The 27,058-nt window shown below is 58.8% G+C and overlaps 1 protein-coding gene across 1 annotated transcript in view; it reads left to right on the plus strand.

The window, feature by feature from the left end:
• Positions 1-27,058, plus strand: part of KCNH2 (potassium voltage-gated channel subfamily H member 2) — a 73,855-nt gene that overhangs the window by 19,472 nt on the left and 27,325 nt on the right. Inside the window, exons 3-5 of the mRNA XM_054991636.1 lie at positions 5,274-5,438; positions 6,934-7,371; positions 10,162-10,376. Coding sequence (XP_054847611.1) covers positions 5,274-5,438; positions 6,934-7,371; positions 10,162-10,376 — 818 coding nt within the window. The remainder of the gene's footprint in view (positions 1-5,273; positions 5,439-6,933; positions 7,372-10,161; positions 10,377-27,058) is intronic.

A 27,058-nucleotide genomic window follows, 5' to 3' on the forward strand; every position in this document is an offset into this window, starting at 1 on the left:
GTCCACCTATGGTGAGGAAGGGCACTCTGCACATGTTCAGAAGCTCTCCCTGCACTCTTTTTTCCATTTAGTTGTAGGGGGGGGGAGGCACAGCAGGCAAGACTCCATCTGCCATAGAGAAGAGGGGCCTGGAGACTGTCTCAGAGGGAGCAGCGAAGTGGGTGGGGGAGGCAGACGGAGGCCTTGCTCGTCCCTGCAAGGGCGGCCAGAGAGATACGGGGGTGGCTGCTTACTTGGCATCCGTTTGCTTGGGCTGGAGGGGCAGGGGCTTTGATGGCCAGCAGAGCCCCCCAGGCCCGACATAAATACGAGAAATATGCTCTGTAAAGCTGCACGGATGGGGATGAGACCCATGTGTGCAGGAATGGAGGCATGGGCTTGAACCGCACAGCTGAAAGAGGCCTCCCTCCACCTCTCCTCTTGGGCCGCCTCTCCCTGTGCTGGGCAGCAAACACGGCAGAGTAGCCAATGGGCTGCCTGTCTGGACGGCACACGGCTCTTCCCAAGGGAAAGGAACTTTTTCCCCAAGGGAAAGAAACGTTGATGAGGAACTTTTTGATAAAGTTCCTCACCAAAGGCTGCTGAGTAAGCTCAATAGTCATGGGGTAAAAGGACAAGTCCTCTCGTGGATCAAAAACTGGCTAATGAATAGGAAGCAGAGAGTGAGTATAAATGGGCAATATTCACAGTGGAGGGTGGTAAGCCGTGGGGTACGGCAGGGCTCAGTATTGGGTCCAGTGCTTTTTAACTTGTTCATTAATGATTTGGAGGTGGGACTAAGCTGTGAAGTGGCTTAGTTTGCGGATGGCACTAAATTGTTCAGGGTGGTGAGAACCAGGGAGGATTGTGAGGCACTCCAAAGGGATCTGTCGAGGCTGGGCGAGTGGGCGTCAACGTGGCCAATGAGGTTCAACGTGGCCAAGTGCAAAGTAATGCACATTGGGGCCAAGAATCCCAAATACAAATACACAATGATGGGGTCCAAACTGGCAGAGACTGACCAAGAGAGAGATCTTGGAGTCGTGGTGGATAACTCACTGAAAATGTCGATACAGTGTGCGACGGCAATAAAAAAGGCCAACGCCATGCTGGGGATTATTAGGAAGGGAATTGAAAACAAATCAGCGAGTATCATAATGCCCCTGTATAAATCAATGGTACGGCCTCATTTGGAATACTGTGTACAATTCTGGTCACCCCACCTCAAAAAAGAGATTATAGCACTGGGAAAAGTGCAGAAAAGGGCAACTAGAATGATTAAAGAGATGGAACACTTCCCCTATGAAGAAAGGTTAAAGCGCTTGGCGCTCTTTAGTTTGGAGAAACGACGACTGAGGGGTGACATGATAGAGGTTGACAAGATTGTGCATGGGACAGAGAAGGTAGAGAAAGAAGGATTTTTCTCCCTTTCTCACAATACAAGAACTCGTGGGCACTCAATGAAATTGCTGAGCAGTCAGGTTAGAATGGATAAAAAGAAGTACTTCACCCAAAGAGTGATTAACACATGGAATTCACTGCCTCAGGAGGTGGTGGCAGCTTCAAGAGGGGATTGAACATAAACATATAGAGCAGAGGTCCATCAGTGGCTATTAGCCACAAGGTACAGATGGTCATAGATCCAGAGGAGTTAGCCGTGTTAGTCTGTGGTAGCAAAATCAAAAAGAGTCCAGTAGCACCTTTAAGACTAACCAATTTTATTGTAGCATAAGCTTTCGAGAATCATGCATCTGATGAAGAGAACTTGATTCTCGAAAGCTTATGCTACAATAAAATTGGTTAGTCTTAAAGGTGCTGAAGGTACAGGTGGAACTCTCTGTCTAGGGCAGTGAGGCTCTGTCTTCTTGGTGTTTAGGGGGGCAATCAGCGGGAGGGCTTCTGGTGTCCCTTCCCCACTGGCAGACCTCCTGAGGACACCTGAGGGGGTTTTTTGGCCACCGTGTGACACAAGAGTGTTGGACTGGAGGGGCCACTGGCTTCTCTTACGTTCTTATGGAAAAGCGGGGCAAGAGAGTGGCGGTTTGAGGGGTGCCTGTCCATCTTTCCTGCTTTTCCCATATCCCATAAAGCTGGTACTCAGGGGGGCAGTGGAGGGAGTTGGGCAGAAGATTCGGGATGGACCAAAGGAGATGCTTCTTTATTCAGTGAACTGCTTTGACGGAAGTTGGCTAGATTCATGGAGCAGAGGCCCGTCAACGGCTGCCCGTAAAGGGAACCTCCATGTCCGGAGGCAGTCCGCCTCAGAATCCCAGCAGCGCCAGGAGGTGGCATCAGGGAAGGCCTCGGCCTCTGTGCGTGTTGCTGGCCCGCCAGAGTAACTCGCTGGCCACTGGGTGAGGCAGGAGGCGGGACTAGGTGGCCCTCCCGGGTCGGGCTCAGCTACAGGTCCCTCCTGGTGTTCTTTGGCAACGCGCGGCTGTTGGCTGGGCTGGGCTGGGCTGGGCTGAATGGGTTGGCTGTCCAGCACTCGCCCCCCCCCCGGGGAGTCCAGTGCTTCGCAGGGCGGCAGTGAGAACCGAGGCTCAAAAGCGGCAAGGAGCTCTGAACAGAGCCCCCCCCCCATGCCTGTCTGATCTCAGAGGGACCAGGACCGGGCCCCAGACTGTGTGACGTGATAGGCCATAAGAAGTGGCTCGAACCCGGGTCCCCCACCTTGAGAGCCACCTTGCTGGAGTGTGATGCGACGCCGCTGGAAGCCCCGGGGTGGCAGCCCTTTCCTGGCGTGTCTGGTGGCTCCTGCTGCCCACCTGCAACTTCGCGTGCAGGAAACAACGTCCCCCCCCCACCTGGAGGCTGCCGGCCTCAGTGGTTTGGGAGGGGCTCTGGCAGGCCAGGCTCTCTGCACATGCTCAGTGCTTGTCTGTTCTCTGCATGTTCTAAAGCTGAGCCCTGAGACCAGGAACAGGCTCTGGCATGCTCAGATCCCCCCCCCCCCGCCCCCGAATCTCCAGCCAGCGTGGCCTTGACTGCCTCTGCCTGGTGGGGTGGGGCGGGCAGCGTCTTTAAGCAGATCCTGGGAAGATTGTGCCGCCCCGCCTCAAATCCCTTTGGCTTTCCTGAGAAATGAGGTCAGGGTGGTTGTGCCTCTGGCAGCCGTTGCCCTTCCTGGGGCACTGCGTGTGGCCCTCCCTCTCGCCTGCAAAGCTCTTCCCCGGCAGGGCTGCCCCTTTGTTTGGGGGCTGGGGCTGGGGAGGGTCAGAGTCAGGCCACAGCAGCCTCCCCCCCCCCTCGGCCAGCGGGAGGGTCCCCATGGACTGGGAGAGATAATCCCTCGCCAGGGGGAGGGGCGTGCGCTTTCCCAGCTGCAGCAGCCAGGGTGTGCAGGATTAGTGCCGCAGCTGTGAAAAAGCTTTGGCTCTCCCCTGCCCCCCTTGGCCTGCTGCTGGCTCACGTTCTGTGTTGGGGGGCTGGAGGGGCTGTTGGCAATGAAAGGGGCGGAGGGGGAGCAAGTGAGTTTGTCCCCGAGGGGCTTTCCGATTCTGCCTGGTAGGAGGTGGGGTGGGGCCATGGCGTGGGGAGGGTGGCCTGCCACTCGGGCTCCCTGCTGGGGCCACGAGAGCCCCGGGAAGCCCAGCCTGCATTAGGGGCATGGGGGGGGGGGGCGTAAAATAGCCGTGCTTGTGCCAATGCCCTGGACGCCATGCTGGGGCGGGGCGGGGCGGGGCGGGGCTGGGAGCCCCCACCACCTTGAAGCCCGCCGCCCCAGCTGCTGCCCTGAAGCTCCCGTCACAGCGGTCACTGCTGAGGGAGGGCAACCAACTGTAGGGCAGTCAGGTCTCCCCCCCCCCTCCATCCAGCGGACGGCTCCCACCCCATGCGGAGTGGTCCTGGGGGGTCCCGTTCTGGAGTTCTGCGCGTTCTGGTCTCTGGCCTGCTGCTTTTGAAGGTTCAAAATAAAACGGAGATCGAAGTGGGTCTCTTGTGCCCCTCAGCCTTGAGCTCTGAAGCCCCCCTCTAGGCTTCAGAGGCCTTCCTTGTGGCCCGCCCTCTTGACAACCTTAGATGAGACTCCTCAGTTTCGTTCCCATTTGACAGATGGAAAACTGAGGCTGAAAGAGGGGCCGGCCGGCTCGACTCCTGGATCCCTGCCCTGCGACATGCCTTGTGGACGCGCGGGACTCTCTCCAGCGCTTCTCCCAGGACAGCCCTCGAGGCCTCAGCCTCCTGAGGGGAAGCGCCTTCCCCTGCAGGCTTCTGGTGCCAGCCGCCCCCACAGTTCTCCCCCCCAAGGAGCGCAGGGGCCCTGCCCGGCTCCCATTTCCAACAGCGTGCCGTGCAGAAAACAGTCCATTCCGTTCCTATCCGCTCAAGGACGCTGACCCAGACAGGAGTCTCAAAGCATTCCGCTGATGAGACGGCAGCAGAACCGAAGCCCCGAAGCCCGGCCAGCTCTGGGCCTCCTGGTTTTGCACTTCAAGACCAGGCCTAGCAATATTTGCAGAGGTTACTGCACCTGATGAAGCATCCTGTGGCCCGTGACGTTTTACACTTCAGTAAATCTGTGAGTCTTTAGGGTGCCAAAATGTCTCCTTTCTGGTTTTCACAGAACAGCCGCATGGGACGGTAAAGGACTTGCCTAGGGCCTCCCCTCTCCCGAATGCTCCTGGGCACAGGCAGGATGCAAGGAGTCGGGAGGGGGGCTGCTTGCCTGGTGGGAGGGGCCCGGGGCAGGCAGGGAAGCCGCCTGATGCAGCCCCCTTGCTGGGTCTGGGAGAGCCAGGCAGTAGCCAAGGACCCTCTCTGGAGGCCTTGCCGAGCAGCTGCATTCTGACCACAGAAGACTGACCCCGGTGGACCCGGGGTCGGAGCCCGGAGAAGGCAGCTGGGGGTGCCTCTGTGACCTGACCGGAGCTTGGGAGAGCCTCCCAGCGGCGCTCTGCAAGGGGATTAAGTCGGAATTGCGTGATCCAAACTGCTCCTCGCAAGGCCTCAGGCTTTAGGAAATGGTTGCTAAATCTGTAAGGTGGCAGAAATCTCAGATTTCGCAACAGCGGATGGAGTTTTCAAAGGGAGAAGCAATAGTGATGCAGGAGCAGTTTCTCCTCGGAGAGTTTACTTTTGAAATAAGCTGAGAAAATGAGTGGAGTGAGGCCTGCAGCTCTTGACCGCGGCCCCTTCTTGCTGAGTGCTTCCTTTCCGTCACGGGAGGGGGAGGCCTCCCCCTTCGGCCCCCCCTTGGCCCTTTCTTCCTGCCTTTCTCCCCCAGGCCTGCTCCTCTGCTCTCAGCAGCGTGGAGGAACTGATGACCCCTTCTCTTTCTGCCCCCCTTGCAGGCAGCTGCTTCCTGTGTCTGGTTGACGTGGTGCCAGTGAAGAACGAAGATGGGGCTGTCATAATGTTCATTCTAAACTTTGAGGTGGTGATGGAACGGGACCTGCTGACCAGCCCTGTCAAGAACACCAACCACTGGGTCTCGCCTGCGGCCTGGCTCCCAACAGGTGGGTGGGGGGTCCTTTAGCTAGGGGCTCTTCTGCAAGCTGCCCAGGGGTGGCTGGCAGCACAGAGGGCTTGGCCCACCTGTTACAGGCTGCTCAGGACCCCTGTACTGCCCACCGCCTCCTGTCCCCAAAGGAGTCTCTTGCCCTCGTACCAGTCTCTGAATTCTGGGCACAGCAGCCGTAGCCTCTGTGGCCCCCGCTCTGGATTCAGCAGTGTGGAAAGGAAAGCCACCTTCTGCGGAGGGCTCGAGCCCTTGCCTTGCCCCTCTCTCCCCCGCGAGGCGTCTGGAGGAGGCTCTGCTCGTGTGGCCTGCCCGGCACAGACAGGGCCAGGCAGGTCCCGGGGGGGCTCCTGTCTGCAGAGGCGCTGCTGTGGGTCACCCTCCAGTGGGGTTCCAGGAGGTTATGTATAAACTGCCTCAGTGGATAACAGCAGCTATGCCAAAGACAGGTGGGCGGGTGAGTCCAGCATGGGTTCGAGCCATCTGTCCCTGCCTTCCTGCCCCGCACCATCTTTGTTTTAAGGTGCCATAGATGGTTTTGTCAAACCAAGGTGGGCTCTCCCACGTGGCTGCTTTGGTGCTTTCCCGTTACGCCTTCTGCACCCACATTAAGTGCTACAACCGCCGTGGGGGTGCCACGTGGCCCTCCGCCAACACCCCCCTTTGGCCCCTTGGGAAAGGCCCCACTCCTGCTTGCCAGGGGGCTGCATTCCCCGCCGCTCCTTCCCTCTTGGCAGCTGCTTCTGATTCTCCGCTGGAGTCCTTCCCGGCTTCCTGCTCTCTCGGGGTACTTCTGCATCAGTTCTGGCACAGGGGGGGAGGGTGCTAATTACTTCTTCTGCCTTGCAGCCAAAACCGTTACCTTTTCTTTTGCTTTAGTATTACAACTGCACAATTTCAAAATTAGAATAATGAATTTTTAAAACATGAACAGTTGCTTTAGCTGCAAAGAGAGACGGGTTTTCCTGAGCTATCCCCAAAACAACTTCCAGAGAACTTGGCAGCTGTTGCTACAGCCAAGAAAAAAATGTCCAGCGCAAAGTCCAGAAAGAGAAAAAGCGGGAGAATTGTTTCATTTGTAGCTCAAAGCAGAAGCACTTGAGCATGTCAGCATGTAGCCTTACAACTGTCTTTTGAGGTAGGCTAGCCTAAAAATGAGAAGACCGCGGGCTCCTCTGTGAGGAAGATTTGTGCTCTGTGCCCCCTCCTTTGACGCTGCATTCACATGGGCAAAGTCCAGCAGGGTCAGCGTCACTCTGCCCTCTCCACGTGCCAGACATCCTTCCGGTGTGCAGGGCCCTAGCCCCACATTCCCCCACACTAGCGGAGTTGTGCTGAGCCAGTCATAGCAGGATATCCCAGAAGCCCCTTTCTGTGGATCAAGCCCCCCCCCCTTTTGCCTGGAGGGATTCGGGGGACAGCTCCGTTCGGGGGACGGGTGTGCTTCTAGCCAGGCTCCTCTTTCTCTCCCCCCTACCCCGAACCCTTCTCAGGTCGCGGCAAGTCCTTCCGGCTGAAGCTACCAGCTTTGCTGGCCTTGGCAGGGAGCAAGCAGTCGCTTCCACAGGGTGACCCAGACGAAGCCGTGGTGGTGGACTTCTCCAAGCAGAGTAGCGAGTCCGTGGCGCTGGCTGAGGCCCCCTCCTCTCTGGACAACAACTGCCTGGTCTATGGAGAACCCGAGGACCGGCGGGCCTTGATGGAGTGTGAGGGAGGTGGGGGGGATTCGGAGCCCCCCGTCACCCACTCCTCACCGCGGCCTGACAAAGCCCGCCTCAGCCTCGAGGCCTCCTTCTCCAACTGCAGCCTGACCCACAGCCGCTCCCGCGAGAGCTTCTACAGCGTGCGCCGAGCCTCCTCGGTGGACGACATCGAGGCCATGAAGAATGAGGGCGACAAGGGGCGGCCCCACAACCGCCACGCCAGCACAGGTAGGGGGCTGCCCGCCTTGCCCCTCTAGGCCTTTGCGGGGCCGGGCCGAGGGGTGCTGCAGGAGAGGTTGGGCAAGGGAGTCCCAAGGGCGAGCACTGCTTGAAAGCTGAAAGGGAGCCCACCAAACCCCTTCTTGGGTGGGACCTTCGTCTCTCCCTGGCACTGCCCACGGCACCCTTCAGTCCCAAGATGAGGCGGGAGGTGGACGTATGAAGCCCTCCTCACTCCAACTGACGGCCTTCTGGGACAGGTGGGCAGCAGTGCTTCTGGGATAGGAAAGCTCTTTGGCCTGGAGATGTCAGCCGATGGGGACTGAAGCCAAACGCTTCCTTTTGCCGAGCGACAGCGCCCCCCCCTGCACCCTGGCTTCCCCCCCCCTTGTCCTGACACAGGCTCCTCAGATGCTCCTTAAGGACCCTGCCAGGGACCCCTCTAGTCCTGCCTGCCTTTTTTCCACAGCGCCCCCCCCCTTGACACAAGCAGGGCATGGAGGTCACAGCCCCCCCCCCGCAAGTGGTGCTCAGAGCCGCTCAGCCTCTGAACATGAAACTCCCGTGAGCAGTCGCTTCACCCCCCCGCCCCGCAGTTTGAGCCATCAGGGGAGCGGGCGGCCCCCCCTGCTCTCTGCAGCAGCCGACCCCATCAACAAGCCCTGCTGGATGGGCACAGAGGAGGCGCGTGGAAGGGGGCGGGGTCTTACTTGCAAAGGGCCGTAGAAAGGCCGCTTGGCCCTCGGGGCTCTTGGAAGGTCAAGGCAGGTGCCGTGTTCGGAGTGTCTTCTGCTGCCCCGCAAGGAGAAGCCTGCCTTGGCACACCGCAAACCCCAGAAAAACCCGACGCAAGGCCGCTGCAGGTTGTGCCTCCCTGGGCTGTGGCAGTCAGCCGCGTGCTGAGAGAGCCATCCTCTGGACTCCGTTCCCAGGCCCACAGGGGCCTCATTCACACCGGGACTGTGGCGGGCAGGAGAGGATGTGGCAGCCGGCCAGGAGTTTCCTCGTCTTTGGGGAGCAGCTGGGGTCAGCAAGGCCTAGACCCTTGCCCTGGGGGGTCCCAAGGGGCCAGGAGGTGGGAGGTTGCCAGGAGAGGGCACTCCTGCCCTCTTTCCCAGACTGGGAGAGATTCATGCGGGAAGCCTGCAGCACCCACTGTCCGTTGGAGTGGCCGTGGGGAAGGGCTCCCCAACCTTCTTGGGGAGGCACCATTTTCAAATCTCCACTGAAGCAGCCAGAGCTGCAGAGACGGCTCCGTGGCACGGCCGCGACTGCTGCAAGGGCAGCAGCTCTTGGGTAGGGCAAGAAATTGCCTTCTGGACTACACCCTTCTCCGTGTCTGTGGAAGTTGCCCCAGGAATAAGTGGGGCCATCCACCAAGGGGCAGCCCAGCATCCCTGAGCGGAGCTCCGAGGGCGTGCCGTGGCCCCAGCTCTCTGCTTACGCCTGGGGAAGGGGCAGCCCAGCATCCCCGGGAGCCAAGCCAGGCAGCCCCTGATGACGGGGGATTTGGCCCTCCGCGGAGGATGCCCCCCCCCTCGGCACTCGCCTGTCCTGCTGCCCGCTGGCCCTTCCCTCCCTCTGGCGGCCTCGCAGAAGGGGCCAGAGCCCTCCGGAAAAGGCCTCGTTAGTCACCAGGGGTCTCCTAGGGACCTGCAGCTGGTAAAGCCGTTGCTGGCCCCTGGGCAGAACGACTCCAGCCCCGAGCCCAGTGCCGCTGGGGAGCCCAGGTCATCTTCTCCTGCCAGGGAACCAGGAGCTCTTGAGGGCAGTGCCGAGGCCGCCCACTCTTCCTGCGTCACCAGGAAGGTGCCCCGTTCAGCCAGACGGTCTCTGAGAGTACCTGGAAAGCTAGTCCCGCAGGAAGAGGACTAGGCCGGAGTGGCCCTTCCCGTTGTGCTGGTTCACTGCGTTCTGGAGCCCCAAGTGCCCTTGTTGAGTGGGCTGTTTGGCTCCTGGGTCAGGGGGGAGCCAGGCTGTGTTGTTCCTTCAACATGCATGCCTTAGGGGTAGGCTGGGAGAGGCCGTGCGGCCTCTTTGTGCCCCACCCACCCTTCCTATAGCAGCAGCAGCAGCAGCAGCAGTTTCTCCTGTTTGTTGGGAGCATTTTTGACCCACCTTTCTCCAGGACCGGACTGCAGGTGTGTTGCAACGGTCCTGAAAACAACAGGTAAGCATTCGGGGTAAGCAGCAGCAACGTGGAATTGCACTCGGAAACAGACAAACTGTGCGGAGTTCGCATAGACAGTGTAATCTTCACCCAGCAGCCAGTGCCAGCTAGCAAGCAGGTTACCGCATGGTGCAGCAGCTGACATTTTCGAATTGTCTTCAAGGGTCACCCTGTGCATAGCATGTTACTGTAGCCTAACCTCAGGTTTGATGTCACATGCTGGGTCCGAGAAGGGCACGGGCTCTTGTTGCCGATGATCCTCTCAACTGGTTTCGCTAGAGAAAGGGCTGGCTCTGTGATCTCCCCCCTGCTCTTAACAGTCTGACTGAGACAAACCAATTCCATCCGGATCGTTTCTGGCGGGTAGCTGTGATGATCTGGAGCAGAAGAGCAAGATTCAGGTCCAGCGGCACCTTGAAGACCAACGAGGCCTCCAGGGGAGGAGCGTTCAAGAGCCTAACGAAGGGAGCTTTGAGTCTCGGAAGCTCACACGCTGGAAATCTCGCTGGTTGGTCAGCTGCCGCTGGACCTGACTCTGACTCCATCAGGAGTGGCCGTTGGGCCCCCTCCAGGCTCCAGCCAGGCCAGCTGGCATCCCCTCCACCTTGTCTTTTCTGGCTTCTCGGCAGGTGCCGTGAACAATGCCCGGAGCCACCTGCTGAACTCCACCTCTGACTCGGACCTCATGCGTTACCGGGCCATCAGCAAGATCCCCCAGATTACCCTGAACTTTGTGGACTTCAAGGCGGAGGCCTTCCTCACCTCGCAGTCCAGCGAGAAGGAGATCATCGCACCCAGCAAGCTCAAGGACCGCACACACCACGTCACTGAGAAGGTCACGCAGGTGAGCCAGCAAAGGTGGGCCCTCTGGCTTGGCGGGCGGGGCGGGGCGGAGGGGGGACTTGGCCGATAGGCTGGGCGGGGAGCTGCACGCACGTGTAGAGGGCTTTCTTTCCAGGGCCGCTTCCATACGTTGCCGTATTTCCTTTCCATCTCTTCCTCTCTTTTGAAGGCGGGGGGCGGGGGGACCCGAGGCATGATGGGACCCTTTACATCCTTTTTTTCCTGTTCGTGTTACGAGATCATTCGCAAACAATCGTAGAGCCTTCTTCAGCTCGCCCTCTTGTAACAGCTGTTTTGAGGGCTTGGAAGGGATTTTCTCCCGGGGCGACTTGGGGCCTGGGGGAACGAAGCTGTCTTGCCTTGCAGAGCACGGCTTGCCTTGATCAGCCAACCCAGACATCTAAAGCCGCGGCGCAGCTTGTGCATGAGGACAGCAGGGCATCTTCTTTCTCTTGATGGCTCTGGATGGGGGCGGGGGGGGTGTTTGGGGAGCCCCACCTAGTTGCCGCTTGTCCCTGCATCTCTCGGATGGCAAGAAGTACAACTTTCTGCTTCTGGGGCGGCAGAGATGTTTCTGGTCCCTCTTCGCATCACCCCATTGTGGTGCATCGGTGGCTGTGCCTGTGTGGTGACAACTCCGCATTCGTTGCAATGGAACCTCCACGTGGGGGCCATTTTTCTGGCTTTTCTGGAAATCCTCTCTGCCCAGGCTCTGCTCGAGAGCTTTTTGCTGTTTTTTGAGAACGTCAGTTGCAGTAGCTCTGTAGCTGTCGGGTCATCCCACTGTAGCAATATAGTGACTGTGGATAAAACACAGAGCCAGCCCAAAGCCAAGCAGTGGCACGGAGGGGGTCCCAAGAGAAAATCACTCCAGTGTGGCCCCTTCCCACACACAGAGGGTGGCTAAACCCCCCTCTGACTATGATCTTTCTGGAATGACTGGTCCAAAGCAGGCTTTGGGGAAGGTGGAGCAAATCAAGGAAAACTCTGAGGGCGGATAGTTGCACGGCACTCTTGTGGCAAGACTCCCCGAAGTGGTGCTCCAGTCTGGGAGGCCAGGTGGATCAAAACGCCCCTGTGGAAGCATCCTGCACCCTTGGGAGCCTCCGCGTCCTTTGCTTGGAGCCCCTTCTGGAAGGCCCCACTTGCCTCCAGCCTCCGGGCTCGCACGTGTGTCTCCTGCAGGGAAGTCCCCCCCCCCCCGGGAGCTGAGACCCCGGCACGCTCTGCTTTGGAGTGGCAAAACCCAGCCCAGGGTGGGCTTTGAGCACGTGGGGAGGAGACACGCGAAGGCCGCAGGGGCCAGCCTCTCCTGCTGTGGAAGGAGCCCCTGCAGAAGCCTCTGCTTTCAGTGCCCCCCAGCTGGGGGCTGGGGCCCAGATTCCGACCCTGCCCTGATGCTGTCTTCCAGCTCGACTGTTTTGGAAAGGGAGGAGGGGAGAGTGATCTACACTGCCCTGAGCTCCTTGGGGGGAAGGCGGAAGGCGGAAGCAAAGAGGAAACAAGAAAAGAAAACCATTTTCAGCGTTCAGCAGAGGAATGAGGGTGTCATTTCCAGGGACCTTGTGGTGAGAATTTGTTGGCGGACTTGTCCCCTCCTGCCCCACGGATTAGACCCTCTAGTTGATCTGTAGAGTGATGCGGTGGGTGGGGTGCCAGAACCCCCAGCGCTGCTCCTCTTCAGTGCCAGGGCTGTTGTGGGGAGGAGCTGAAGAGAAGACAAACTGGCGTGTTGCTGGGGCCACAGCTCTCTCTGGGCTGAATTTCTGGCAAGGGGCCAGGCTGTGTGGGGAGGCAGGCAGGCAGGAGCAGCCCCCTGAACAATGCTTTAGATTGGTGGAGGGTTGTAGAGGTGTGTCTGGGGCGGGGCGGGGGGGCAGATTGCCAGGCAAAGGTGCCACATCCCACCTGGCTAGTATGGGTTGGGGGGAGACAGTGAGGGGTATGGGCAGTCTCCAGGCAGGAGGGCCGAGGAGAGGAGCCCAGGAGTCTTTGGAAGAGCCCCGGGCTCCCCCCTCTGCTTGGCACCCCACCACCCTCAAGGCCTGAGCCCATCCAGGCACGCAGGGCCCCAGCTGTGTAGCTCCAGGCGGGGCATTGGGTGGGGCAGGACTGGGGAGATGATGGGCGGCCTTGGGTTCAATAACTGGCATCTGCCAACAGCAGAGCAGCAGCGAGTTCCTTCGTGACCCTGAATGGTCTGGGCCTGCAGTCCCCCGACTGCCAGGTGATGGGGAAGAGGCACTCCGCACATGCCCAAAGGCACTGGCCCTTCAGAGAGCCCAGGCCTGAGCTCTGGCACAGAAAAGAGGTTTCAAGCCCTGGGGGGTGGGGGGGAGGAAGGGACTGAGAAGCCCACCTCCTCTTCTCTGCCTTCCCCGCCGGGCAGTGTGACTCTCCTTTGCCCTCCCCCTGGGAAAGGGGTGCTTTGCCCTGGCCTGAGCTGGGGCCAGGGGCTGCTCTCAAAGAATCCCTCCCACCCACGGCTCTGCCTCCTGGACTGGAGAGCTGCAGCACAGCAGGGAGTGTCTGGGGCACCCGCTAGCTGGCCAAGCGCAGGGACCAGCGGACGCCTGACCACTTGGCAAGGGGGGGATCCGGGTTCAGACCTCCCCCCCCTTGCCTTGCCCGAGTCTCAGGCTGCCTCTGCTGGGAGCCCCTCGCTGCTGCTCAGGCCCATCCCGGGAGGGACAAAGCTGCCGCCTTTTAGTCCTCGGGGAGCCCCCCCCCGTTCCCTCCCCTCCCCTCCCCGTGCTGCAGCTGCAGGCTCCCTGTTCCTGTGGAGTGATGCTTCTTGCTGGTGGCTGTTTGTCGTGTGCTGCCTCGTGGCTGTGCTTCGGCCATGGGAAAGGGTCTCCTCGACAGCAAAGGGAGCATGCAGACGCGGATGTGCCTGGAGAGGGAGCATCACTCAGATGTGGGGGACGCAGAGAGAGGATCCAGCGGCCTCTGCCGCACACCAGGTTGTGATGAGGCCGTCGTGGAAGTGTGACGGATGCTGGCCTGGTAGAGGAGGGGACAAGAAAAGGGTGCAGAACTCTCACACGTTTGCACGGGCAGGGGCTCTCCGGTGTGCCCTGTGCCAGTCGAGCAGGCACGCCGTGCTCTGCCTGGGCATTCTCCACCCCTGGGTGTGCGTGAGCTGACAGCAGGGGGAGGGGTGTGATGTTACTGGGACAACGCAGGAGGGTTTATGGGCCCATAACTCACGGCTGGCTGGGGAGGGCTGTCTCTTGAGTCATCCGCATTGAGTCTCCAAACAAACGCACACAGCACCTCCCCTGCCATGCGCAGGCCCAAGGTGACCGCACCACCGCAGCGGGGCAGCCCAGCTAAGGACTGGGGCACATGGCAGTGGAGGGAGAGGGGTGGACCCTCGGGCAGCCTGGGGGGCAGCAGGCAGCCTCTCTGAACGGATGGGGAGGGGTGCAGTGCAGGGGGGAGGCTGCGCCTGTGCCTTTGCCCCTTCCTTTCTTGCATGCAGCGCTGGCCCCTTTGCTTCGGTGCTCAGGGTGGATGGTGTGGAGCTCTGGGGGAGGCCACGGGGTCTGCTCGCCCCCTGCTGTTCCCCTGCTGGGATTCAGGACTGAGTTCCCCCCCAGTGTGCCTGGCTGGTAGGCGCAGAGGGAGGCCTTCCTCAGAGCTGAGCGGAGGGGGGTGGAGGCAGTCCCTGAGTGGGCGGCAGCCGGCAAGGCCTCCCTGTGGGTGGGCATAGGAAGGGGGGCAGACCCTGCCCGCTGCTCCATCTGTTGGGCTGAGAGTGGAGTGTGGCCGGACAGATGTCGCCGCTGCTGCCGCCGCCTCATCTCTATGCCCGGCAGCCGGGCGGGGGACTTGGGCAGCTGCCCCCAAGAGCCCCCTGCTGCCGGGCCTGATGCCTCGAGCGAGGGTCTTCCCTCCAGACGGTGCCCGGTATGTCTCAGGGCAGGAAGGACAGCAGCGGTCAGCGGGAGGGCCAGAGCGCTCGGGTGCGCCACGCGGTCCGCATCTCCAGCTTGGTAGCCCAGGAGGTAGGGGGGCTGTGGGGACTGAGCTGGGGCAAGGGGGCCGCGGAGGGTGGTGGGGCAGAGTGGGACAGGGAGGGGGCTCTGGGGCTCATGCCTCCCTGGACCTCTGCACTGGATCTGGACCCCTGGGATGTGGGCGGGACAGCCAGTGCGTTTTGCACATGCTCAGATGCTCCCCTTCTGTTATCGTTTTGTGTGGCAGGGCTGTACCGCAGCACGAGAGCTCATTCTAAGCCTTGGTGATCCCAGTTCAGTGCGGATCAGGATCAGGAGATCCCAGAATTCACTTGGACATGTTGATGGGAGGGGAGGAAATGCTGGACGGGTCTGGGAGGGAGGAAGTCCCGGGCAAGTCCTCCAGTTAATCGGATCAGGTAGCAGGCGACGTGAAAGGCCTTTGCCTGGGGTCTTGGGCAGCCGCTGTCAGTCTGAGAAACCAATAGAGACCGTTTGTCTGACTCAGAAAGCAGCTTCAGGTGAGCCCCCCCCCCCCCACTAAGACTTCATGCCCCTCCTCGTGGAGAGAGACGCCCTTCGTGTGGCATCAAGGTCTTCCAAGCCGGTGACCAGGAGGGGGCGCAGTTCCGCTGACTGCTGCTTCAAAGTGATGTTGTTGCACCAGCAGTGTGGCCGGCGCTGTGTGGAGCCTGGGAATTAAGGGGTCGCCCCCTGCCCACGTGCACGGGATCCCCCCTGCGTCCTCCAAGGCAGTGGCCACCCTGCAGTTCCATCAGTAAGGGGGGCGGGCGGCCACGTTGCCCTACGGGGAAGTTGCTTTGCAGCTGCTTCCGAAGCCCTGCCCAGCTGGGCTTGGTTTGCCAGCATCTTCACCATCCTGCCCTGGTGGGAGTGGCTGGTGTGGGTGCCTGCATCCTTGGCCCCGGTCCATACAGCCCGCCGGTGCCCCCTTTGACTGCCAGTCTCTGCCTCTCTCGTGCCAGTCCTCAGCACCTCTTGGATCCATCTTTCGTGAGCAGAGTGGCCCCGCTGGACCCAGAGGTGAGAGCACCTCTGACCACCCCCCATCACTAGGCCCGGAGGGGCTGGTTGGAGGGATGCAGTGTGCTGGCAAGAAGCCAGGGCAGCACTTTTCCTCCTGTGAAACGGGCAGAGGTTCATTAAGGAGCTTTCCGGGAGGGGGGGCGAGGGGCAGGTGTTGGACTGAACAGCCTGGAGAGGAATGGCTGCCTTGGCCTGGATGCCCCTTGCTGAGCCCTTAAGGCAGGAGCCCCCGGGCACCTTCCGTGACCGTGAAGGCCAGCTCTGGTTCTCTTTTGGTCTACACTTTTGCATTCAGTACCAGGCAATGGAGTGGATGTTTTTTAAAACTACTGAATTGGTTCAGTTCAATTTTCCTCTGTCTTAAGAGTCTGGAGTTGGCAAAGCCCTCCCGAAGGGGAAGGGGAATGGGGGCGGGGGAGAGCGGGAGCCCTGCCGGGCCACATCTGGGCGCAGGTGGTTGCGCAGTACCAGGGCAGGGTCTTCTCTTGGCTTCTGGGGCTCAGGAGCTGCCTCTGGTGCCCCCTGCTGCCCCTTGGCCTGAACTACCAGGCCTCGTGCCTTGGCCTCGCTTGGCACTTGACAGAGCAGGGCGTGTTTTCAGCGTATGAAGGATGGAGAAACGGCCTCCCTCCAGGGGTTCACCCCAGTGTTTCGCTCGCTGTGGCGGCACTCTGTGTGTGCAGGAGTTGGAAATCGGTAGCTGGCAGGAAGGAGAGGGCGGGGTTGAGCCAGCAAGCTCCAGGCACAGAGTCCGTGAGGGCTCACCCATGCTCCTGGCTCTGGCCAGAGGAAGGCCACAGCCGACCATCTCACACACTGCTGGAATATCTCGGCTGTGGTAGGTCTCCCCTCTAAGTTAATGCAGAAAGTCCTGCTGGTGCAGAGCGCTGCAGCTCAGTTGTTATCGGGACTTGGAGGAGCAGGAATATTGCTTCCATTCTGCAATCACTCCACTGGCTACTTCTCCCTTACCAGGCTCAATTCAATAATAACAACAGCGGGCTTCTATATCACCCTTCCGGGCTGATTAGTGCCCACCCACAGCAGTGAACAAAGTCAGTGTTGTTATTAGCCCCACAATGCAGCTGGGGAGCTAGGCCGAGAGGAGGGGCTGACCCTGCACAGCTCATGGCAGTAGTGGGATGTCGAACCAGCAGAATGCTGATGCGCAGCCCAACCACTTGACCACTATGCTACTGCAGTTCAAGATTTTGGCCATCCTATACGAAGCCCTTCATGGCCTCGGCCCCTCGTATCTGCAGTACCACCGCTCTCCCTCTGCTTCACCACGGCAGTTTCACTCATCCGAACTAGGCCTTCTGCTGATACCACCCTGCAGGTGGGCAAAAGCAACGGCTGCCTGTTCACATGCCTTCCCTGTGGTGGCCCCCGCCTTACGGAACAGCATACCTGGAGAGGTCAGGAAGGATCCCCCTCCCCTGGCTTTCTGCAAATGATGCAAAATGGAATGATTCAAGAGGGCTTTTTACTCAGATGGGTGGTGGGGGAGCCGCACGGTACTGAAGTGGTGTCGAAGAGATTCATCAGTAAAGGGGTAGGGCCTATAGACTTTACTACTATGTACTGTCTGTTGCTGTAAGTATGATAGTTTACGTGTTGTTTAATATTTCAGTCTTAGAACTGCTTGTGCTCTGTTTAGAATTTCTTCAACTCTGTATTAGATTCCTGCTAGTTTTAAAACTTTGCAGATTTGCATTTATATGCCCAGTTACATTGTTTATGGGAAAGTCTCTGAAATTGACTGTCCTGACTCACGCTATGTACTCCGCCTTGAGTATCAGTGAGAAGGGAGGGCCACAAGTAATGTAAAGAAATAAAAAAATGGATAGGCAGTCATCCCTTCCTCTTGAGGCAAGAAGGGCGTCGGTGACGGGGTGGGGGCCGGTGGGCTCTCCCGAAGGGAAATGATACATTCTCTGGACACAGAGGAGGGGCCCCTCCCTACCTTACGGCTTCTGACTGGGGAGGAGCCAGCTGAGCTGGGCCAAGGCTTGGCATAAGGGTAACGGTTGGGTTGCCAGCCTCTAGGTGGGGCCTGGAGATCTTCCGGAACTGGAACTGATCTCCAGACTACAGAGATCGTTTTTCCTGGAGAAAACGGCTGCTTTGCAGGGTAGGCGCTACGGCATTACACTCTGCTTAAGACCCTTCCGCACCTCAAACCCTCCCCAACCTGGGCACTACCTCCAAATCTCCAGGGAATTCCCAGCCTGGAGTTAGCAACCCTGGATCATGGGGAGAAGTCCCAACCCACAGAACAAAGGTGGTAATTAAATGTAAATTACTGCAACTTCAAGTAGTGCCGCCTTGTCTTATTTAAACATCATTTAGGATAAGTATCATGAAGGGAAAGCAAACTGCATGTTTTCACTTTTTCTTTGTTCCCTTGATCAGCCTGAATACTTGACCAGACCATGTTTACTCTTTTTATTCATTTATCAAATTTTGTTATCTCAGTCCCTGTGTCTGCCACCCCACCTACACAACAGAGAGCTTTTGCTGATTGCTTAAAAATTGGTAATAGCTAGATCACTAGTGTTAAAATACAGGGTTACAACAACGTACTAGTTCCCAGCGTTTGTTTTTAAAAATAAAACCTTTTCATTGTGCAGTTATAAGTGGAAGGGTGCTGGCTGCACTTTATAATGTCACAACCAAAAGAGCGAGGGTCTTTTTGTTTTAATGAAAGCTGGGAACTAGTACCCTGTTGCAGTAGGTAAAGGTAAAGGTAGTCCCCTGTGCAAGCACCAAGTCATTACTGACCCATGGAGGGATGTTGCATCACGACATTTTCTTGGCAGACTTTTTACTGGGTGGTTTGCCATTACCTTCCCCAGTCATCTACACTTCACCCCCAGGAAACTGGGTACTCATTTTACCGACCTCGGAAGGATGGAAGGCTGAGTCAACCTTGAGCCGGCTACCTGAACCCGGCTTCCACCAGGATCGAACTCAGGTTGTGAGCAGAGCTTGGGCTGCAGTACTGCCGCTTACCACTCTGTGCCACGGGGCTCTTACCCTGTTGCAGTAGGTCGTTTTAATGATATAATGGGATGGCAATACAGCTATTAAGGATCTCGTTTTAAACAGCCCCTGTGGCGGGGAAGGAAATGGTGGCTATGGGGACAGAAGGCAGGGAAATGCAGGGAAAGCTACCATCTGGGAGCAGCCCCCCTTTCCTGTCATATTTTGGGAAAGGTCACAGCAAAGCCAGGCTGCTGTGTGGAAAAGGTCCTGGTACCCCAGACACAAGAAGGAAGAGTCTGTTCTGTTCCTTACTGGAGCCCCTGAGGTCAGTTCCGGGTGCTGCAGTTTGAAAAGGTGTAGACAAACTGAAAGGGGCTCAGGGGAGGTGCCCGAAACCACAAGCACACCTAGTTCTGAGCGCTGACCGCAGCCCCTTTGGAAAGCAGGCGGGCAGAATGGGGTTCAAGTTATTTGTGAGACTGAAAGCCGTGGCCCACCCTAACCCTTTCTCAGAGGGCAGGTGGCAGAATTTGTTTCTGGGACGTCCCTACACACATGACGTGAATTCTAGGTTTCAGCTTCATGAAAGAGAAGTTTATTAATGGAGGGTCTCCAAATGCATGGCGTGCTCATACTCAGGCAACAGATAATAAAGGAAGAAATCCTTACTGTTGCCAAGTACTAAAATTTGCCTGCCTAAAACTTAAGAGCCTGGCGGAATGGAATGATTCCAGGAGATCTCCAGGCCCTGCCTGGAGGTTGGCAACTCTGTCCCGCCCCTCCCTCCCTCCCTCCCAAGCGGCCGCCTTGTGCGTCCCTTCAGGAGAGGAGCGACCCCTCCCCACAGCGCCCATCTCACAGCCCCATTTGCTGGCCCCTGCCGGCGGGCGTGGCTTTGCAGCTGGAGGCAAACCTGTCCCAATTTGGTACCCAGTGAAGGGAGGTTAATTTTAGCGCCAGACCCGGCTGGGGGCTCATCTCCTAGGTAACCAGCCTGGGCCCCTCCCTTGCTCTAAACTTTTCCTCCCCCCAGCTAAAAATGGAATGAGAGGCTGGGGAAGGCATGGCCACCTCTTAAAGAGGAATCCCAGTCTGGCGTGAGCCCCCCCCCCCGCCCAGTCCACCCAGCCGGGCAAAGGGGGCAGCAGGGTGGATGATTCCTTGAGGTCTCGGACCCGCCCCCCACCCCTCAAGGCCAGGCAGTGCCATCCACTCAGTCTCGGGAGGAAATAGCGGAGGCTCCAGGAGTTACAGCGTTGCTGACCAGGCTGCTGTTTGCTGTTTGGGAAGAGCTTTGGGCAAAGCTTTTAAACATTCTGTCTTATTTCTCTTTGCTGCAGCCCTGAAGTGGGTCATTATGGCTCCTGTTTTGTTGCTGGACCCGAGGCTGAGAGAGAGGAAATCGCCCAAGGCTGTGCCATGAATCGGGGGCAGAGGCAGAGCTTGACATCCATGGCCTCGCAAGCCTCCTGGCCAACTCCCTGGAGTGTGTGGGCTTGTGGGGCCCGGGCAGGGCCAGCAAGGGTGCCAGGTGGCAGGCAGATCAGTGGCCCCGCGTCAAGGGCCTGCTTTTGCCCCCCCCCCCTCTTTGGTGGTGGCACAGGAAGTCCCACCCTGGCCAGGCTGACCAGAGAGCCTGGTGTCCCCAGGGTGTGTGCGTGGGTGAGATGGGAATCCCTTGGTCCCTTCGCTGGAGCCGCATGGAGAAGGGTGCCTTTTTTGCATCTTCCGATGGTGGCCTAAATTGCATCGACTGATCTGCAGCAACTAGACTAGATGGCCTCTGAGTCTCCTGAGCTCTGCCCGGATGTCTTTCTGGCTTTGGCACCCTTTCACACAGGCCAGCCAGGATGACCAAAACAGCTGTCGGAACAGGCCTCCTCTTTTGGCAGTGAGCCGGGCTGTGTCGCCTGCCTTGGGAAGGCTGCGAAGGAGGGGGTGCCTGCTAACATGCCCGGTGCCTGGGGGGCCCCTCCCAGCCCCTGCGAGTGCCTGGGATGCTCTGGGCCGGGTGACGACAGGCGAAGGGGTTAACGTGAGGGAGGCTGACCCTGCAGGATCCTTTTGTGGCTGCTCTGAGAGCAGGGCAGGCTGGGTAAAATTTCCGCCCCAATAACTCGCCTGCCTGGCTCGCTCGCTCGCTCGCCTCCCCACCCACCCCTCTCCTTTGCTGGCTGCCTCTTTCTGGCGTCAGCGTTGGGCTGCCGGGGCGCTCTCCCTGCCCCAATCCAGCAGGGGGTGCCCTGCCTCAGGAGAGCAGCATGGGCAGAGCTCTGAGCCACAGGGGGGCCTTTGCCCCATGTCCGCTGGATGCCCCCTGGGCCTGCCACTGTGGGTGAGTGTGCTGTGTGTGTGGAGCCTGCGCGAGGATGCTGGCCTCCCTCCTGCAGCTGCTCCGGGACTTCTCAGGGCCCCCGGCAGCTGCCACCTCCCAGCCAAGAGCACTGCCCATGCCTGGTGTCTCCCTGGGGGGCACCTGCTTGTGCCTGGAGAACGACGCCCGGGCCAGGACTAGGGCCAGGACACGGCACAGCAAGGAGGAGAAGGTACGGGCACCCCTGGGAGGGTTGTCCAGGTGAGGGTGGACTGGGGGTTTGTCGGGAGCAGCACCGAAATCGGTTTATGGGGAGCAGGATCCAGTTCAGAGCGGAAGAGGCACTGGGCAGAAAGACTGCGTGGCTCAGAGAGGCAGAGGAAAGGGCAGAGATCCAGCCCTGCTCCCAGGTTTTCTGTTCCTGGGCCTGATGACGGGGAGACGCAGCCTCTGATGCCTCCTTCAGGATGGACAAGAGGGGCCCCAGGGCTCACGTTTGCCTGGCAGCCAAATACTCTGGAGGTTGAGGTCCGATCTGCGGGCAGGCCGGCTGCGCAGAGGGGTATCTCCTTTGCTCAGAGGCACTGTTGTTGCTGCACCATGGACATATGGGCTGAGGCCTGACCCTGGAAACGGATTCTGGGGGGGTGCCCCCCCCCCAGCCCTGGCTTTGTGCCACCATCTGGGGCTTTTGTGGAGCTGCTGCTCTTGCACGGCCATTGCTTGTGGGGAAGGTGGGGTGAGGGAGGAAGGACAAGATCCGCTTGAATTTGCTGGCCAAAAGGCAAACTCTTCCACCCTGCAGTGTGTGTGTACTGGAGAAAAGGAGGGGAGTGGAGGGGTGTATGCAAGAGAGACAGACCCCAGGGTCCTGTCTGGGCAAGAAGGGCAGACGTGCCCCCTCCCTGCACTGTTCTGGGAACATTTCCTGTTGGGCAGAATCCTGGAGCAAAGCTGCGGCTGCGGCTGCTGGAGGGTTTGGGAGGTTGGCCCTGCATAGGGCCGTCAGAAGTGACTCGACGGCACATCACACGCACAACTGAGGGTCGGCCCCCCTTCCCCTTAGGCCAGCAAAGCTGCACATGCTGCGCAATGCGGGGGTGGTTTCGGCCTGCCTGCAAACCCCGCCCCCCCCCCCGAGCACTGTTGGCGAGCTGCTGTTTCTGAGTGGCGTGGCAGAGGCACTCTGCTTGTGCTCAGAGACCCCATGTGATGATGTTTTGGCATCCCTTGGGCTATGCCGTGCTTAGGGAAGGGGGGGGGGTCAGGCTGCAGCTGGGCACTGATGCGTCAGCAGCGCGGGCTCCCTGGCCTGGCCTGATCGATACTCGGGGCCTTGGCTGCAGTGCAGCAGAAATAGGCAGGGCCGTGGTAGCAGCTGGGCAGAGTGTGGCGTGCCCATGCGTACTGGTGGCAGAATTGCACTCTGCCTATGCTCAAGGATGCTCTATTATTGCTCTTCGTATTAAGCCTTGGACACTCTTAGTGAGTGGGGGGTGGGGATTCGAAGACTGCTTTGGGCCCAGAGGTCATCCTTTGGGAAAGGTCCGCAGGGGCGGCGTGCTTGCTGTGCGTGTCGGAGGTACCAGATATGACTCCGGGCTACACACACTCACAGCCAGTCTGTTTGCCCCAGTGGGTCTGAGCGTAGTTCCCCAGGGCCATTTCAAACGGGGAAAAGGGCCCAGGGAGGAGAGCCCCCCTGCCTTTCCGTTGCGGTCCTGATCCAGATCTCCCCTCCCCTCCATGTCATCTGTCGAGTCAAAAATTGCTGTGAGCTCCAGTCCCCGACACTGAGGCCCTCCAGAGCGGTCCAGGGCAGCTCACAGCAGATGGGAAGCCGTCTCAGTGGAAGTTTCGGCACTGCTGTGGTGGCAGATAGGCTGCCCAGCACCTCCTCTGTCATGTGGCAGGCCAGCTGTGCCCGTGGGCGGAGAAAGCTGGGCATTGCCAGGACTGCGCTTTGGAGGGAGGCCTTGCAGCTGTGATGATGTCAGCGAACGGCTGGGGGTGGATTCCCAGGTCAGCTGGCCAGTGCCCTGCGGCTACGGCCCTCGGAACTCTCCGCAGAAGCAAGCCCAGTCTGCCGATGTGGGGAACGAGAGCTCCTGTGCAGTTCCAGGGTCTGGCGGCGCACATACCGTCTCCCTTGGAGCCATGGGTAGCGGGAAGGGCCTTGGCAGCTAGACCCGTTCCCAGTGCCTCCCTCGCCATTCAGGGTACGCGTTGGGGCTTTGTCCGGGGTGCCGGTTCTGTTGGTGCCTTTCATGTGCAGGTGCCAGTCTGGCTGCGGGTGTGCTGCATGCATTTGTCATGGGAATTGGTAGGAGGCTGGGCCCCGGGGGGGGGGGGGTGGCTTTCTGCTCGCCCCAGTTCTCTGCCCCTGTCCTGAGGCGTGTGAGCAGCAGGCAGGCCAAACTGCGCAGCTCCGTCTGCAGTAAGGAAACCCCTGTAGACAGGGAGGGGATTGGGGGCTTGCTGAGGTTGGAGGCTCTGGTATGTGAGGAGGGGCTTTGGAGGACAGGCGGGCAGGGTCTTGGGTTGCCTTAGGGAGGTGTGAGCTTCTCTCCAGAGGGGACTGTGATTTGAGGTTGGCATCTTGGCCCTCCAGCCAGCTGCCCCAGGTCATTCCCTGTGCCAGGGAAGTAGAATGGCCCTTGCTGCATGCCCCACGCCATCCACTCCCCCCATCTTCTATTTATAATCCTGTGCCCATCCCAGCGTGCAGGACATCTCAATCCTCCTGGCTCTGCGGGAGGGTGGCAGCTGTGGGGAGGGGGTGCCACTCAGGCGGGGGGGGATCTCTGCCGCTCCCTCCCAGGCTCTTGGCCGGGCCTTGGTCCAGAAGAGCCAGAGAGGGAGTCCGGGCTGTGGCGCCTCCCCTCTGGAGCGACCAGAAGGAAAGGCTGAGGTGGGTGAAGAGGAGCAAGACCTCCCCCTGCCGCCGCCGCCGCCGCCACCACCTCCCCGGTCCAGGGAGAGGCGTCATTTCTGGGGCCCCGGGTGCTGGGGCATCTCGGCTGGCAGTCTCTTCTCCATAAGCCCAGCCCTGTGGGACTGGCTCTGATTCCTCAGGGAATGGCCCTGAGGAGTCGGGCAAAGCACAGCTTGTCTCAGGGAGGCTTCCAGAACCACTTCCCCCTGATCGCCACGGACAGTTTGGGCAAAAGATGCAGCTAAAGCAGCTACTCGGGAGGTGGTGGTGACTTGCGCGGCTGACTTTCCGCAAGAGCCAGGTCACTGTGGGAGCCGTACCCAGATGTGTTGGTTGCCAACCTCCAGGTGGGGCACGGCGTTCTCCCAGAGTTACAGCTGATCTCCTGGTGACAGAGATCAGCCCCCCTGGAGCTTTGGAGGGCAAGCTCTGTGGCAGCGTCCCTGCTGTACTCCTTGCCCACCCCAAATTCTGCCCTCCCCAGGCTCTGTCCCCAAATCCCCTGGAACTTCTCAAACCTGAGTTGTCAACTCTAATCCCAATTGTGGTTACTGCATTTGCACCTGCCGAGGCCCTCGCTGTTGTTCTGGTGTCATCCCTGAAAACATGTTGAAGAGGCGCGCCGAGTCCTGTGTCCAGGGCTCGGCCTTGCAGGCCCCCCTTCCTCCTCCCCCCTTGCCTTGATCAGTCAAGTGCCTTGGAGGGAATCCTCTTTTACTCCCCTTCTTCTGCGGCATCATCATCATCATCATCATCATCATTATTATTATTATTTGGTTTATAGCCCGCTCTCCCCGCAAGCGGGCTCAGGGCGAGTTACAATAAAAATAAATAAATTCCAGGACTACAATAAAATCACAGAATTCACAACACAACACAAGAATTTTAAGTAATTCACCTGCTCACCATATATAGAAAGGGTGAAGGTGTGGATCAATATCTTGTGGCTGCTCCTGCGTGGAGGGGGGCAGGTGGCCATAGAGCTCCCCCACCCAGGTAGGAGACAAGCAGGGAGACTGATGGATTTAATGTTGGCCTCAGCCATATGCCTGGCGGGACATCTCCGGCTTGCAGGCCCGCCGAAAGGATTGAAGATCTTGGTGGGCCTGAGTGTCTTCCAACAGAGAGTTCCACCAGGTCGGGGCCAGGACCGAAAACGCCCTGGCCCTGGTCGAGGCCTGTTGAGCCTCCCTGAGGCCAGGGACCACCAGTAGGTGTTTACCTGCCCATCTCAGCAACCCTGAGGGGAAGAGGTGGCCCCTCAGGTATGCTGGCCCCAGTCTGTTTAGGGCTTTATAGGTTAAAACCAACACCTTGAACCTGATCTGGAACTCCATGGGGAGCCAGTGTAGCTGCTGCAAGGTTGGAGTTACGTGTGCCCTGTATGGGGTACCCCATACCCCAGGACATGCGCAGCAGCATTCTGGACCTGCTGCAATTTCAGGGTCAGACCCAAGGGAAGCCCTGCATGGAGTGAGTTACATTAGTCCAGTCTGGAGGAGACCATTGTGTGGATCACTGTCGTTAGGTCATGGGTCAAAAGATAGGGGGCAAGATGCCTGAGCTGAAGCCCAGTGCAGCTGGTCGAAGGGACAGGAGCAGCCTGTGCCCAGGGATGACTTGTGCCCGGAGTGGTGCCCTCATGCTCGGCCGCATAGCAGCTGCTCCCTTGATTGGTTTGCCGGCATGGGTGGGGTGTGGACAGACAAGGAGCAGCTGCCTGGGCACAAGGGCACCCCTGTGCAGGGCGTCTGTGTTGCCTGACCAGGGGAGCAGGGCTGAGCACCAGCCCCTGTTGAACGGCGTCTCTTTCATGGGGAACGAGAGTGTAGGCCCCGCCTGCAAGCCCCTTTCAGGGTCCACTGTACTCCTTCCCGCCCACCCCTTTCCTCCAGGGACATTCATCCCAAAGAATAATCCCCGCCTGCAGGTTCCACTGGAGCACCTTAGAAACGGGCCTTTGCCTGGGTTGGAAAGCTGCCGGAGGCCTGTCCTCGCGAGGGGGTCAGCCTCAAAGTGCTCCCCAAGAAGTTAGCTTGGGGGAAGGTGGTATTTTCTCCCCTCTTGGAGGATCTTGGTGATCTAAGAGGGGTTTCTGATTTTTTTTTAAACTCTGAATGCAGAACCTGGCAAAGGAATTTAGTGCAGATTAAACACTCGTGGATAAAATCCTACAGCAGGAAAGGGGAACGCGGCTGCTGTGTGATGACTGTTGTTGATGCGGATGGGGCGGTTTTTCTATGGGGTGATCGGTCACTTTGGGGGTGCTTTCATGTGGTGCTGAGGAGGACTACCTTGTGGCAGAAACGGGGCCGTTTCCAGACGGCTTACCTTCTGCCGCTCCATGCCGCAACGCCGCGACTCGTGCTGTGGCGAACGCGAAATATCGCATTTTCTCGTGCGAGTTTTGCGCTATGTTGCGCAAAACTCGCGTGAGAAAACGCGCTATTTTGCGTTTTCTCCGGCACGAGCCGTGACGTTGCGGCATGGAGTGGCAGAAGGTAAGCCGTCTGGAAACGGCCCAGGTCAGGGGCATTTGCTGGGACTGGAAGGGAAATGTGCCAGGGAAGAGGAATTGGCTCTTCATCATGAACATACCGAATTCTCAACATGGACCCATCTGTGAATACTTAAATCTAGAGATCAGGCGCATGAACAAGCCACACCTTTCTACAAACCTGAGAAAAGCGCCAGGTTCATTGAAAATCCAAAATCTAAAGACGATACTGAAGCTCCTCGGGAGCCAGGGGAAGCACGCATATCACTCCCATTCTCCTGTCACTCGGCCGGCTTCCCATGAGCGGCTTCAGTCCAAGATTTTGACCATCACACACAAAGCCCTTCATGGCCTCGGCCCCTCATGGCTGCAAGCCCTCCTCTCTCCCTGTGCTCCATCACAGCAGCTTTGGTCGCCTGAACAGGGCCTTGGGCAGGTGCCGCACTGCAAGTGGGCAGCATGGGCAGCTACTCACACAATGGCTTTCCCTGTGGTGGCCCCCACCTTATGAAATGGCCTGCCTGAAGAGCTCAGGAAAACTCCCTCCCTCCCGGCTCTCTGCAAACTATGAGAAACGGAGTGATCCGGGAGAGCTTTCTTGTACCGGTAATTGGGCTGTACTGCAGGGTACAGCTTACATTTTGATCCAGCATCGTTTTCATCTCTGTATCAGATTTCGGCTTGCTTTAAAATTTCTGCAACCTTTACCCTTTTGTGTTTATTGGATGTCCCAGCCATTGATCGTACGCTGCATAATTCACCTTGAGTCTCGGTGAGAAAGGCAGACAATAAATAACATAAATAATCCCCTCACAAAATAATAATAGAAGCAGCACCAGTAGCTTTAAGAAATAAACACTCTCTATAGCCATTGGTGTGTGTTATGTGCCGTCAAGTCGCCTCCGCAACTCTATGGATGAAAGGCCTCCAAAATGTCCTG

Source organism: Eublepharis macularius, chromosome 11 (assembly GCF_028583425.1).
Source record: "Eublepharis macularius isolate TG4126 chromosome 11, MPM_Emac_v1.0, whole genome shotgun sequence".
NCBI lineage: Eukaryota > Metazoa > Chordata > Lepidosauria > Squamata > Eublepharidae > Eublepharis > Eublepharis macularius.